Here is a 15266-nt window from a genome sequence, read left to right on the forward strand (position 1 = left end):
AATCTTACCGTGTATTTTAGAATTTTGATTTTGTCCCTCACTGTTTATGAATTATAATATACTCAATTCAAATAAAGTTTTCTATGACTCAAAAACCTATTTCTTCTACCATGAATTCATAAAGTTCACATCTCTGCTTATGCACTCATAATGCTACTGGAATTTTATTTATCCGAATAATATACTAAACAAGTTGATGAGCTAGTTTAATAAATTTCACCTTGAAATACATTGGTTGGTGTCTACTAAAAATTACAGGTTCATCAAAAATAAGACTTTTGTTTCATGTGAAGGACCAGTGGCTTTCAATCTTTGATCTAGTAATACATTGGTGGTCCTCTTCAAGAGTTGTACTTGATGATTTCTGCCACCTCTTAAATATGGCCACCACTATATCCTGTGAACAATTTGAAAAATTATGTGAAGGATTTTTATCAAATAAGGTAAATGATACATTTAAGATACTTTTGGGGATTGAACACAAACTATTGTCTTTTAGTTTACCAAGCATCCTGGTGTCAGATGTTACTGAAACCTAGTCTCTGTCAGAGTATTGTACCCCAGGATTATTCTTGTGAAAAATTTTCTGTTTTGAGTTGTTATACATAGGATTCAAGTCGAGGACACATGCCTCTTGGAGATTCCTTCTCTAGATTTTTGTATTTTGATGGATTTTGAGCCAAAATGAGATTATTTCTTCCTTGTTTTTTTGTAATCAAAATTGATATCTTTCAGGGAAATAACAACCCACTTCAGAAGGTGGAATGGTTGAGGATAGTATTGGATGAAGGACATGCTATAAGAAATCCAAATGCACAGCAGACAAAAGCTATTTGTGCTCTCAAAGCTGAAAGAAAATGGATTTTGACGGGTAAAGATTCAAAGTTTGCCATTCTTTAACTTTGATCGATATGCGTACATTGATTATTCTTAATGATGTTTTTTTGTTTTTATTAGGGATGACAATTTTTGGGGAATCAATACTGGAGTACTCTTGTACTCTTTCCAAATACGTGCAAGAACTTAATTGGGGATAACAGTTTTAAGTATATTTTTTATGACCCGCCTGCCTATGATAGTAGAGGGGCATTATGTTTTCTGGTCTGTGTCCATTTGGTAGTCCGTCCTGGATCAGGTTAAAAAAAAATGGGAAAGATACTTTACCACCAAGATGTGGTCACATCAACTTGAAACTTATTTCACATGTTTATTACGATGTGAACTTTAAAACCCTTTATGAGTTCTAACTGTTGCATTCCTTGACTCGTTCTTATACATTTTTTTTTTAAATCAGTAAGGACATTTCATGTTGTTTATGCTGTAAAACTCTGGATACAGGTTCCTCTTTGCCATGAATTCTGGCATAAATTGACAGTTTAAAAAAGTCAAAACAGATAACCAAAATCATTTGGAAATATTTTAAGCCCTTTGACCCACACCTATATTATTCTGTTTTAAATTTTGCAAAGATGATAAAAGGCACAATATAAAGTAATGTTTATCCATCCAACAATATTTTTATGAAGGGCACCTGTCTGCTTTTCCATAGGTGCCCTTTATAGACTGGTTGCATGGTTCTTTGTTCCTTCATATTCCCCTCAAACATGTAATATATCAAAATGACATTGAATTAATGATTAGTACTGAATAGAATTTTATCTGATGTTTGTCAGAAAAGAAGATATAAGTTTGTAGATTGTATAGAGAATATTCTATTTCAATATCCCTTTAATATCAACCTGAGACACCCAATATAATCCAAAGAGCGCTGCTCAAAGGATTTTATTGCTTGAGGGTTTAAATAGCATTTTTTATTGACAAGAAAAAAAAGCCATATCATATATACACCTGAAAATATACTTAAAACAGATGTTTTGATAAAGCTTGTTTCGAAAGGGTTTGTTAAAGCCTGTACAACTGTAACTGAAATTGATATTATCACAGATGGCTGATGCAAAACAGATTGCCATTGATTGTATTTGTATTTACTACTAGCTATAGGTGTATGATAAATTACTGTCTATTTATAGGTACTCCCATTCAAAATTCCATGAAGGATCTTTGGTCATTGGTAAACTTTTTACAGATCAGTCCATTTACAGATAAACAATGGTGGAACAGAGCCATAGAAAGACCCCTAAATGAAGGAAATGACAATGCTCTCAAGTATATCAAAATATTTTTTTTTTATTTATAACTATGCTACTCTTAAATTAGAATAAGGAAAAAAAGCAGATATAAGAAAGAACATTCACAGAGAAAATATAAAAAGAAAAGATTTTCTTGTTTTTATGCATAAAAAAATTATTCATGTATAAGAAAAGACTAGAATGCAAATAAATGGTTTATGTCTGGCCACAACGCAGTCTCAAAGGCAAGACTTAGGTGTCCTGTTTCCGTTGTCAGCTAAAGATGTACCCATAATAATGAGTCAATGATATTTGAAATGGTATTACTATTGGCACATCTCAATTCCATGGAGATTATTTGGTCCTGCACCATCAGTCATGGTTTCATTGACTTAATGTGTTGTATATTTTATATGTTACAGTATTGCCAATTCAATTTTAAAAATTGCACTTTACTATCAAAAATGCATACAGGCAAGGAACTTGTGGGTTGTGCTAAAATATTTTCTTGTTTTCTTATGATTAACATTTTTACAGACGAGTCCAGCATCTAATGGGAGCGATAGCTATGAGGAGAACAAAGACCATGAAGATAAATGATAAACCAATAGTAGATTTACCTGAAAGGAATGTTTTCATTGAACATGTCCAGTTGAGTGAAGAGGAAAGATCAGTTTATGAAGCCATGCAGAAGGAAGGAAAAATAATTGTCAGCAGGTAAAACTATATAAATAATTTGTAACTAGTGACATGAATAAATTTTTCATATAATATTTGTCCCGGCTTAATGATAATTACGTTGATAGAAGTTAGTACCTTGAATACAATATATATTGTAAAATGACATTCATATATCATGTATATGATACTTTTAGTTAATTTTTTCACTTGTACAGAAAAGTTAAAGTTTCTTATTATTATAGAATTAAAAGGGGCAGTATATAGGTAGAAGAAAAAATGAATAAAAAATTCTCCATGACTGAATCTTAAAACCTAGAATCAGATGTAACCATATTTAGTGTTATGGAGCTTAATCTTTTAAAACTTTCTGAATTAGATTTATGAAAGTATTTAGATTTCCAGAGTGGAAATGGGGAATCTATTTATGTGATCATGTTGTAGTAAGAATTGACTAAGGCCACACCAAATTAATTTCTAGTTCTTCGGACTCTTTCCTTTGAAAAAGGGTAGCTAGAGTGTGAAATTTTTTTATTTGTTTTTTTTCTTTCTGGAATTTGATTTTTGGCAGGCAAAGGAATTTTTTACTAGCGAGCGGTATTATTTTTGAAATATTTAAAAAAAAAATCTTATGAAAAGAATTTTAAGCAAGCGAGCGATTAGAAATTTACATAGTTTCGGTGCTTGATATTTTATATATCTCATATCTTATTTCTTATTTTAACCTACTTTGCTTCTCTATTTGTTCTCTAACATCCAGTTTAATCTTCTCAAAACATTTCCAAGTATAAAATGGTTAACTTGTAGCAAAACCTACGACTTTATGTAGTCTGATCAAATAAATAGGATCCTGCTGAACATGAAAAAGTGCAACAGCTTTGATCAGGCATGCATCCATATTTAATGTAAATTATGAGTGATGCAATGTATGTTGCTTTAAATAAAGTATGCAAAGCATAAATGCATGAATAAAGCTTCAAGTTGTATATACAACCAAATATATTTCTGTATATAACAAGCTGAAAATTAATACAGGACTGTCCTCCAAAACCACACCAATTTATACCATTCAAATGAACCCATCAGATGTTATATACTAACTAAACAAAAGGAACATTTCAATACATTCCACTTCCGTCATTGCTTTCCTGTAGAATTTAATGATAATCAAATTTATATACCAGGTATATATCATGTATATACATGAATATATGCATGTGGACATTGCTCTGTGTTGAAGGCCATACCGTGAACTAGTTGCAAACCTCAACAAATTTGGTTTTCTGGTTGAAGGTTGTCTCACTGACAATCATACAATTTTTCTTTTAGAAGATTTTGTAAACTGTAAAGACGGATTAATGTGTTAAATTCAATTATCACATAAACATTCTTGTCAATTTCCATGCTTTTAACTAGTATACATTATTGTTGAGGGGTCAGCTGAAGTCAGCCTCTGGGTGCTGGATTTTCCCACTGTGTTGAAGACCCATTGGTGGCCTTGGGCTGTGTTCTGCTCTGTGTGCAGGTTGTTGTCTCTTTGACACATTCCCCTTTCCCTTTTCAATTTTATTTAAATATAACTTGGTAATGATACTAGCAAATATAAATAAATTTCAAATTTTTTAAGGAAAAACCTTTATTCTAAAAAAAAAAAAAAATCAATATGATAGTTTCATTTCCATTTGGGATTCTCTTTTATTCTTATGCATGTTATATTGTCACAATTTAAATCTTTCAATACAGTGAATCATTCAAGGATATTACTTCACCAAGCATGAGTCAAGTAATTCACTTAGTGGGACACCCCTTACAATATCACTGAAAGTTTTAGCTGGTTCTTCTGCTGTTTGAATCTTGGTGAAAATATCCAGTGGTAGTAGGTTCCAATCTTTAATTGTATTGGTATGAAGCAGAATTTTAGTGTGTCTGGTTTTGTTTGCAGTCTCAGGAAATGTTGGCCATATAAATGCATGTTTTTTGGTTGTCCTAGATGTTTTTTTCTCGGGTTGAGTTGATCAGATCATTAACAGGTGGTTGGCTTGACCGTGTATGCCTTTGCAGAAGAGGATAAATCTGTTTTGGGTTCGACGATCTTTTAGGGATGGTAGTTGCAGCTGGTCATAAAATTGCTGTCATATTTCCTGGGTCGTAATAATTTGTAGTTTGATGTTTTTGCACGGAGCACTTCCAACAAATCGGTAAAAGAATTGGCCAAATCATATTCTACTGATGTGTTTGCCTGCGTTACCACTGTAACTACAAATATTCCACTCATGTCTTACGTTAAGAATGATTATCATACTAAATTTCGCAGATGAAATTGTAACAACAATGTTGTGAATGTTAGATCTAGATCGTTTTTAATGTCAATTTCTATGTCTGTATGGCGTTGCTTTCAAACGCACAACTGATCAAAATTTTTGTTTCCTAAATTTAGAGATGGACGCAGGTTTAAAAAAAAAGTACTTTTTTCTGGTCGACCTTTCACGACGAACAAGGTATTAATTTGGCGTGGCCTAAGCAAAAAAGTTGCCATGGTCTCAAGCCTTAGTGGAGGACCCTATAGTCAGTGCTGTACACATTATTCTTATTATTAAACTGACTGGCAATTTAAATTTTTTGTAACATTTGACTTGCATTTTTTTTTGGTTTTGTACATATGTATAAAAATACTGCAATATTGTTGTTAGTTTGGATCTGCTGATTTGCAACAAATCCTCTGAATTACATAAATCCCGTTCCATGATGAAACCATGCAACTTTTTCTATCATCCAATGGAACATTTTCCTCAAAATGTATTATCATTTTATGCCAAGATAAAGAAATCCATTTTATCAAAGCACATTCTTACAGATAAAATGATGATAAGATATAGTGTTATAACGGATATTTTACAGTTAACAGTATTGTATTTTAACAATTCAGGTACTTCACTCAAGGGACATTGCTCCACAACTATGGCGATGTTTTGGCTATATTGATGAGATTAAGACAGATGTGCTGCCATCCACTGCTTGTTGCAAAAGCAGCAGCAGCAATTCAGGAGACAGTTGGGCACCTTGAACCAGGGCAGGCCATTCCTGATCATTTGAGAGAAAAATTAATCAGCAAATTGTTATTAGTTTTAGGATCTGGTTCAGATGAAGAATGTGCCATCTGTCTAGATGGTCTGAAGGAACCTGTTATTACTCATTGTGCACATGTCTTCTGTAAGAGATGCATTGATGCTGTGATTCAGTCAGAAAAGGTATACTTTTGAAATATTTCCTACTTAAATGGAAAGACCCTGAAACAAATTAGTGTATCACAATATATATATATAATTCACAGTCAAACCTGCCTTTACTGTCGCCTCTTTTCAGCGCTCACCTGTCTCTAAAGATCACTTTTGGACCCTCCCACATGTTTTCTCTTTATAATTTCTCTTTTTAGGGGTCACCTGTGTAATGTGGTCAGTGGTCACCTAATTTTTGCACGAAATTATCATTTCAACTTTTAACAATGGTAATATTAATGTTTTTAACTACCAACCTGTTATACCAAGAACTTACAATAAGAGGTGGATTTGTGAATTCCTTGTGTTCAAATCCTTACACCTTCCATTGAAAACAGTATCACCCACTTGTTTCTTCCTGAAAATAAATACCATGTCTCAAACGTTTTCTTCCAATTAACAATGCTGGAATCCACCATTTTTAATTTCACTGCTCCAAGAACTATAACTCTACTGATTGAAAACACCAAAGCAATTTACCGAGATCCTAGACATGGGTGATATTGGAAATCGGAATTTTTCGGAACCACTTTTAAAAGGTCACCTCTGTTGAGTGGTCACTTTTAACACTTCTCATAAATGACCACTTAATACAAGTTTGACTGTACTAACAAAGTGGGAGGCATACAGTATTAAGAATGTCCAACTTTCTTTAATTATTGTCTTCAATCTGGAGGTCCTCAAAAACTTATAAATGGATTTCAGTTGAATATACACCTCTTCTCTGTTTAGTGTTGTTATGCATCTTAAATTTGGTTTTAGCATTTAGTTTTCAAGAGATAAATATGAGTCAAACTGGTGGAAGTCTTCATTTTAGTATTTGCATTCCACTTCTCTCAGTGTAATGAACAAACCATCACATTGTAATGTTGTGGTGCATTCTGTATTTTTGACTCTGCATTTTAGGTTCTTGAGTTAAGATTGAAGTACTATTGAGTAATTCCCTTGTGTAGAAATATATCGGCAATCAACTTCTCCAAAAACACTGAATTTATTGCATTGGATCCCTGCACTTTGGTTTCTATGATGAGAAATAAGTGAGAGTATAATTTGAAGATTAACTATTATATTATTATTATCATAATAGAAACATTTTTGCAATCCTATTCTCCTAGGTCACCAAATATGTCTTCTCTGTAATGTATAGTTATATATCTTGCCTCTGATGTTACTATGATGGAATACCAATGTTTAACTTTTCAGCCTCATCCACATTGCCCATTATGTAGAGGAAATGTTGATACAGACAAATTGCTTGCACCTTCAATTGAAGAGTTAAATCAACAGAAAGACACAGAACAAATGGATATTAGTGCTAATACTTGGAAATCTAGTGCTAAGGTATGGTGGGGATAGGATATTAGTGCTAATACTTGGAAATCTAGTGCAAAGGTATGGTGGGGATAAGAATTTAGTGCTAATACTTGGAAATCTAGTGCTAAGGTATGGTGGGGATAGGATATTAATATGTATGCTTGGAAATCTAGTGCTCAGATATGTTGGGGATAGAATATTAGTGCTAATCCTTGGAAATCTTCTGCTAAGGTATGATAGGGATAGGATATGAATACTTATTCTTGGAAAAGAAGTGCTAAAGTATAATGGGGATAGGATATTAGTGCTAATACATGAAAATCTAGTGCTAAGGTATGTTGTGGGTAAGATATAAGTGCTAATATGTACCGATTATCAGGTTGTCATGAGTTCAAAAAGGCTTCATATTGTTGTTGAGCAAACGTGAAGATGACTTGAGTTCAGGTCAATCTTGTCAACGTGGATTATTTCATTATGACGTCGGTGATATGTCTGGATCAAAGTTATTTAGGCCAGGTTAACGTATTTGACGTCACAAAGCCGTGATATGCAAATTTATGAAGAGTTAAGCAGAGAGATACAGACCACGGGAACACAGATAAATGAAAATCTAGCTCTAAGGTATAGTGGGAATAGGATATTAGTGCTAAGCTGTGCAGAATTGGATATTATAACATATTATTACTACTGCTCATAAATGATGCTAAGGTATTGTTTGAATAGGATATTATTACAAATCCTTAGAAATCCAGTTGGATAAAATATTAAAGTTAAGGTTGGGATAGGATGTTTGTACTAATGCTTGGAAATTTAGTGGGGATAGGATATTAGTTGAAAACCTTTGTCACATAGTGATGAAGGACTTTTGACTCTACAATATATTTTGAATTATCATAAATATTTATTTCAATGAAAATAACCAAAAATCTTTTACATCAGGTTGATGCCTTGATCAATGCCTTGTTGAAGTTGAGACAAGAGGATCCCTCAGTTAAAAGTTTGGTTGTTTCACAATTCACATCCTTGTTGTCACTTATAGAAATACCTTTAGGGTAAGTATGTTGCAAAAGGGAAGTTAATTGTTGCATATCTGACTAAAGTAAAATTGATACTTTTTTAAATAGATTATTGTGAGAAAGCTGTTTTGTAAATTTCTATTGGTAATAGTCATTCATCTATCTGTTGGACTAATAATACTTTAGATGCCCTTTGTTGTCCCCTGTGTGATTTGTTGAGGGGGACATAGAAATACTGGGCATGCATCCCTCCTTCCAATTTTAAATTCTCTCGCATGTATAATTCTTGTCAGATTTTATCAACTTATATCTAAGGTTTATATCACTTATTTCTCTGACACACTAAAAAATCAGTACCAATCAACTATTTTTAAAAGAGTAATGCCCCTTGGGAATATTAATTATATGGAAAATTGCATTTGTAAGTACTGTCATGCATACAATTCTTGCCAGATTTTTATCAAACTTATATCAGAGGTTTATATCACCAATGTCTAGGACAAGTTGAAAATCAGTGCTGATCAACTATTTGTAGTAGAGTTGTGCCCATTGGAAATATTAATTATATGAAAAATTGCATTGCAACTGCTCTCACTATACAGTTGTCTCTAGATTTTTATCAAACTTTTATCAAAGGTTTATATCAGCAATGCTGAGGACTAAAAGAATAATCAGTGCTGATCAAGTAATATCAAAAGAGTTATGCACCTTGGAAATATTAATTATATATTCTAAATCTTATTATGTATTTGTATATATTGCCTTTACCTGAGTAAACATGATAAACATTATTATATTTATTATTATTATAAAATTCCTAACCTAACATTTCTTTAAGAAATTAATAAAAAGTTAAAAGAACCAAAAAACATTTATTAGTTTTTGCCCTTGGACAGATAAAATATGTGCAACACGGGGGACACTGAAACTCTATTCTTTTATTCAAAAGCTTTCACACTTTGTAGGATTATTTGTCGTCATTTTCTTGATTATAATGTACTGTCATATTGAGTAAATTTTGCAGGAATCATTTGACTTTGATTATTGTTTTCACTATTGTTACACAATGACACCTTGACTTTGAATTCAACTCCTGAGACCATTTAACACAAAGCTTTCGTTCTTGGTAGCAGGGAAAGAAATTACAAAGAAAGTTGGGGTCAAAGTCATTGTTTCAATGGCCTCGATAAAAACCTGTTTGCTTAGGTGGCATAAAGCCAATCAAGTTTCTAAAAATTGAAAAATTTGGAAAAAATGGTTTCCAGATGGTTACTTGTAGTTCCATTTGAATGATTGGAATGAAACTTGTACAGATGGAATTTAAAGAGAGGGGGAGGAATAATTTTTGGCACCATGGGTCCAAGATAAAGGTCACTTTTACTAAAAATAGATTTTGTTTACCTTTTATACAGGTGAACATTTTCTTCTTTTGTCTCTCTAAACATACTAGTACTGTAAATTTAAAAATGTTGCAATGTTTTTATTATTGAGAAAATTCTGAGTGTAACAGATTTCCTAAAAAAAAAATTTCAAACAGTTAGTTGCATGCAGCATTATCTGATATCACAATAATAAATCTAACATGTGTGGCCATTGTTAAATAATAGCAGTAAGAAATGCATGCATAATTTCTGAATTATTATATAAAAGGTGTTTTGAAACCTTGAAATAAAAAAATTGTTTTCTATCAATATGCAGTTCAGGGAGCATCAAGTGGCAGTGTCAGCTTTTCACTTGTTTTTACTTTAAAATAATTTGTGTAGTAGGTGTTGTATCAGGATGAAATTTCATCAAGAGTATGCCAGGATAGCTGATGTCCATATTCCATGATATTTGTTAAAATTGTAACAGTACCTTAATGTCAAGTTTCAGTGATTATCGTGTCAGAAAGTATTTAATTTTGTATTAATGATAGATAAATGCTGCAAGGAAGGGCATATTATTTTACTGGACACAATACATTCTAATTCCAATTGATGTTGAAAGTTTTTGCCCATGTTATTACACACAAACTCCATTTTTGGACAAGTTGTCTATTGCTGACCTTGTTCATGCTCTCAGCATGAATAAAATATTTGTGGCAGAGCATTGATCATTGCATAGTCCAAAGAAGTTTTAAAGGGAAAGTTCGATGATTTATCATGCATGCATTTAAAAATGTTGGGAAAATGCCTATAAGGGCAAGCTGGGTAACAGAAATCTTAAATGGTAGAAATATTTGAAAGCAAGCCAACAATCCATTTCTGAACAGATGAACATTAACAGTGATATTACTTATTGTAGTATGCATGGATTTAACTTTGTGAGGTTAGATGGAACAATGAGTTTGAAGCAGAGACAGACAGCTATAGCCCAATTCAGTAACAGCAGTTTTGGCACACCTACCATTATGTTGCTATCTTTAAAAGCTGGTGGAGTTGGGATCAACTTGATAGCAGCTTCCAGAGTATTCCTTATGGATCCTGTAAGATTTCTGTTATTTATAATAAAAAAGTAGTTATAATGTAAAATGGAGGATGGTTTTCAATAAGTGGGACATAATCTAACTGATTAAATGTATGACATGCAGAATTTTAAGTTAAAACAGTATTATTCTTCGAAATCCAATATATCAATAGTATGCAAAAAAGCTTACAGAAATTACCATGACCAAAACAAACAAATAAAAACATCTTGTCAGAAAAACCGAGACAAAAAATGATTGTAAAGAATAATTTAATAATCCATTGCTTTTTTTGTAGTGTTACATTTGCATTCGTTCATTTTATTTTCTACTAGAATTTTAGGGTTTACCTCTTTAATGACTTTGAACTTTTTTTCATTTTTCAAAATAATGTGTTTAGTTGATATTTACAATATCAATATGATAAATATTTTACTTACAATAGACAATATTTGGAATTTTGTGGAACAAAATTTAAACACATGTTACTCGTTTGCTAGGCTATTGTATGCTTTGAAAAAGTGCAACTTTGGGACTTTTACACAATGACGCTATGTGAATGCAACTTTTGAGATTGTTTAACAGAAAGCTTTCATACATGATAGCAGGGGTAGAAATTACAACCAAATTCTTAATCACCAATTGCGCCCCTACTATAAAGGTTAAAGAAAGGGAAAGTAGCCTATTGATTTTGGGTCGGCAAACTGGGCGCATTACATTTGCGTGCATTTGGGGATTAATTAGTTTTTTTTACGTTTGTGTGCAGGTTTTGTTTACATTTGCATGCATTTATTTTACAGGTAACACACGTAAATATAAAGATAATTTATGATAAATACATCAATTAATTTTGAACATATTTATAATTTCAAATTATATATTTTTCAGATTAATTCTTCATGTATTTTGTGTATCTTGACATTATTTTAAAAGTTCAAAACTACCACACATATCAAACTGAGAGGGCTTGAGACACCAGCAGTTGTTGGTAGAAGTGAGAAAGAATCAAAAACTGAGTATCTGATGGAGAAATTCCGATAATACAATAATATGATCGGTATATATTTCCAGGACTTGGTGCTTGTGCATAAAAAAACAAACTTATCCTTCTAGAAACCCCCTTTCCTTCTGGTTGGTGAACAAGGGACAGACTTGTAAATAGTTAAATAAATAAATAATAGTAAAAAAAATAAATATATTCTACCTGTATTTGCCTGAGTTTACCTGTAAAATGTAATGATTTTTGCGTGCAAATGTAATGCACCGGGCAAACTGGAAGATAACTTGATATGTTAAGAGTCAAACATTATGACATCTTTGATTAAGGCCCTGTCAAGCATATTTTATGTCAAAAAACTGTGACATGCAATTTTATGAAGAGCCAAGCAGAGCAATATTAAAGGCACAAGAAGGCCAATAAGGATGCCTATATAAATCATTCCTATGTTCAATAGGTTCCTACACAAATTAAAAGTTTGATAAAGATATCGCACAAGTTTTGTCTAAAATTGGTTATATGTTTCATAAAAATTATATATGATGTAATCTGTTTTTTTCTAGGCCTGGAATCCAGCTACAGAGGAGCAGTGCTTTGATAGATGTCACAGACTTGGCCAAACCAGGAATGTAACAATAACAAAGGTAGGCTGATATCAAGTTGTTTAGAATTCGCTGGAATGTGTTATAAATAGGAGTTATTTCCAGATGTTCTTTGCAGTGAAAGTAATTCCTGTATGAAAGTTCAAGGGGCCGGGGGTTGTCAATAAAGATGAATAAAAGGGGCAGGGGGTTGTCATTAAAAATGAGTACAGGGGAAGGGGATATCATCTTATGAGCTTAGCAGTACCTCTAGTTTACATTTGTTAATATTTAGTTCTATGAAAAGTTATATTTTGGAGAATATGTTAATATTGTTAAAAGTAAATTACTGGTATAGCAGAATTCATAACTCATTGTTCATTAAAACAGTGAAATTTTGACAACCAAAAAAAAATGCATATTTTCATTAGACTTGTATATTCAAAAATTGTAATTATGAAAGAGAAAACTTAATTTTTCCATTACCCTGAAAATTTGAATCTCTGATGACATATGCTTTTAAATATTAAATATCATTATAGTTTGTTGTTGATGACTCCGTAGAAGGCAGAATGATGGATTTACAGGACAAAAAGAGGAAATTGATGCAGGGGGCTTTTGGCAAGAAACAAACTGCAGAGGAAAAAAGGACAAACAGGATACAAGATATAAAAGCTTTAATGGATATGTAAAAAATAGACCTGAGCAGGGATTGACTCTTCGTGTCTTATGCATATTGGATAACAGGGATCATCATCAGATGCCATTCATAAGAAGATTGGACATTTTGTAATGTTAATTTGTTTGTTTACATATTTGTTACTTTAGGTAACAATTGTGGAAACTTGATTTATTTTATGGGATTTGAATGCAATTTTTTTAAGGTGCTATGAAAAAGGTGACAGTTCATATATCATATTAAAACTGTTCATCAGTTAGAGATGTGATTTATAGTGCTTTTTATACATAGTGCAAGATATTTTATACATGTACTTTAGGTTGATTTTACATTAGTTGTATTCTCCTCTCTATGGCACAATAAAGGAACGGTAGCAAAAGGAGAATGCATGTTTTTGGATCAAAATGGTCCTGTCTCTTTTTTTTTTTTTTAAATTAAATCAATATGGCCCTGACATGGAAAATGAATCTTCTTTGATATTCAGTCATCATTTATTACCCAGGGCTTCCAAAAAAAATTTGATCCAGCTGGACATTTTTGTCTTATCCCGATTTTTATGTTCGATGTTCTGGCATAAACTGTTAAATTGACATTGCATCATTCGAAGTGTGCAACATAAGCGTACAAATATCTGCATAAGACCCTTTATTTGTGCAAAATTACTATGTCAAAAACTTGACTTTCGTTTTTAAAAAGTACATTTTCCTAGTACCGGATGTTGACTTGACAGTGGTAAAACATTGACCAGAGCCAGTTGTGTTAAATCTGTGTACGTTTTCAAGAAAATACTGAAAATGAACGTTAGACAAACGTATCAATGATGATTTTAACATTTTTAAAGAATTCGGATGCATAACTATATCTCACACCTGCGCACAGGTGTACTAGTTCAAACAACGTAATTTTGATGATTTTTGCTTTTAAAAACCTTTATTACTACCTTTTCAAATTTTTCGTCAAATCATATTTTTATAAGTATTTATGATAATTCAAATCTCTTTGACTAAATTTATTAGATGCAAACCACTGAAATTTAAGAAAATAACTTTAAATAGATCGATCAATGTCCGGTACAAAATAGTTTACCTGTTGCCTGGACAGGTAAATTTCAGCTTATTCACCTTCATTGTAATGAGAGGGTATTACAGTAGGGTTTGTTTTGATAGTATTTATTCAGCTCAGCACAACAAGTCAAATATATAATTTATCAATCAAGTCCGGACAATACAACCATTTTGGAAGCCTTGTTATTACCTTTTACTTCCTAGAAATCTCAGCAGTGGCAGAAATAGGAAGAAATTAATATAGTTACATTGTAAATTTGCCCATTTGATAATGATTTTGAAAGAAATAACATAAGATCATGCATCCCTACCCCCCACCCCCCTCACTCAAAAGATAATTTTATATCCAGGTGGATTCACTGTGTATCCCTACATTTGATTTTGTGAAAGGCCACAATAGCATGTTATATTACTTCTGCCAAATAATCACTGAATTTCTTTACTTGGGGGGGGTATATAGGGAGGTCTAATTTTATCAGCATCAACAATCCATTAGTGCCAATAAAACACATTATTATTGGCATTTTGAGGCGTAAACAAATAATGTTTACAGGGAAACCTATTATATCTTTTTGGGTCAAATGCAAAAAGTATGTATGTGCTTTATTGATATTTTTACAAATTCTCTTTATTTGTTTAGCCTATATGATTTATCATGGGTAAAGTTTCTCTAGAATAAATTGCATTGTATCTCAATTCTAAATTAGGAAACATTTCATTTTATGATTAAATCAAGTTTGGGATGCAAAAGAAAAGTCATACATTTTTTACTTTTTAAGATAATTTTTTATGAAGAAATGTTAATTTTATTATAATTTTTTACACAAATGTTTTTTTTAAATGTTGCAGGGGGTTTAGTACTTGATGAAATGCTGGGAATAAAATAGAAAGGGTATTAACACCATAACTAGAGTTAAACTGAGGTTCATATACCAATAAGAATAAAATTACTTTCATAAATATCAAGAATGAAGTCACTTCATTGTATTACAGAATCAAATATATCAGTATTGTTAATCTTCTAGTCTAAGTTGTTTAAGTAGATAAATAGTCATTTTTGTTACTTTTGGAAAATAAATTTTTGAACATA

General features: G+C 31.9%; 1 protein-coding gene across 1 annotated transcript in view; it reads left to right on the forward strand.

Moving 5' to 3' along the window:
* LOC127737926 (helicase-like transcription factor) overlaps nt 1–15266 on the forward strand; it is a 70562-nt gene extending 55296 nt beyond the window's left edge. The window contains exons 17-25 of the mRNA XM_052248880.1: nt 736–871; nt 2031–2166; nt 2667–2846; nt 5734–6055; nt 7286–7423; nt 8336–8448; nt 10696–10876; nt 12416–12496; nt 12976–15266. Coding sequence (XP_052104840.1) covers nt 736–871; nt 2031–2166; nt 2667–2846; nt 5734–6055; nt 7286–7423; nt 8336–8448; nt 10696–10876; nt 12416–12496; nt 12976–13125 — 1437 coding nt within the window. The 3' untranslated portion in view covers nt 13126–15266. The remainder of the gene's footprint in view (nt 1–735; nt 872–2030; nt 2167–2666; nt 2847–5733; nt 6056–7285; nt 7424–8335; nt 8449–10695; nt 10877–12415; nt 12497–12975) is intronic.

This window comes from Mytilus californianus, unplaced genomic scaffold (genome assembly GCF_021869535.1).
Source record: "Mytilus californianus isolate M0D057914Y unplaced genomic scaffold, xbMytCali1.0.p SCAF_4, whole genome shotgun sequence".
Taxonomy (NCBI): domain Eukaryota; kingdom Metazoa; phylum Mollusca; class Bivalvia; order Mytilida; family Mytilidae; genus Mytilus; species Mytilus californianus.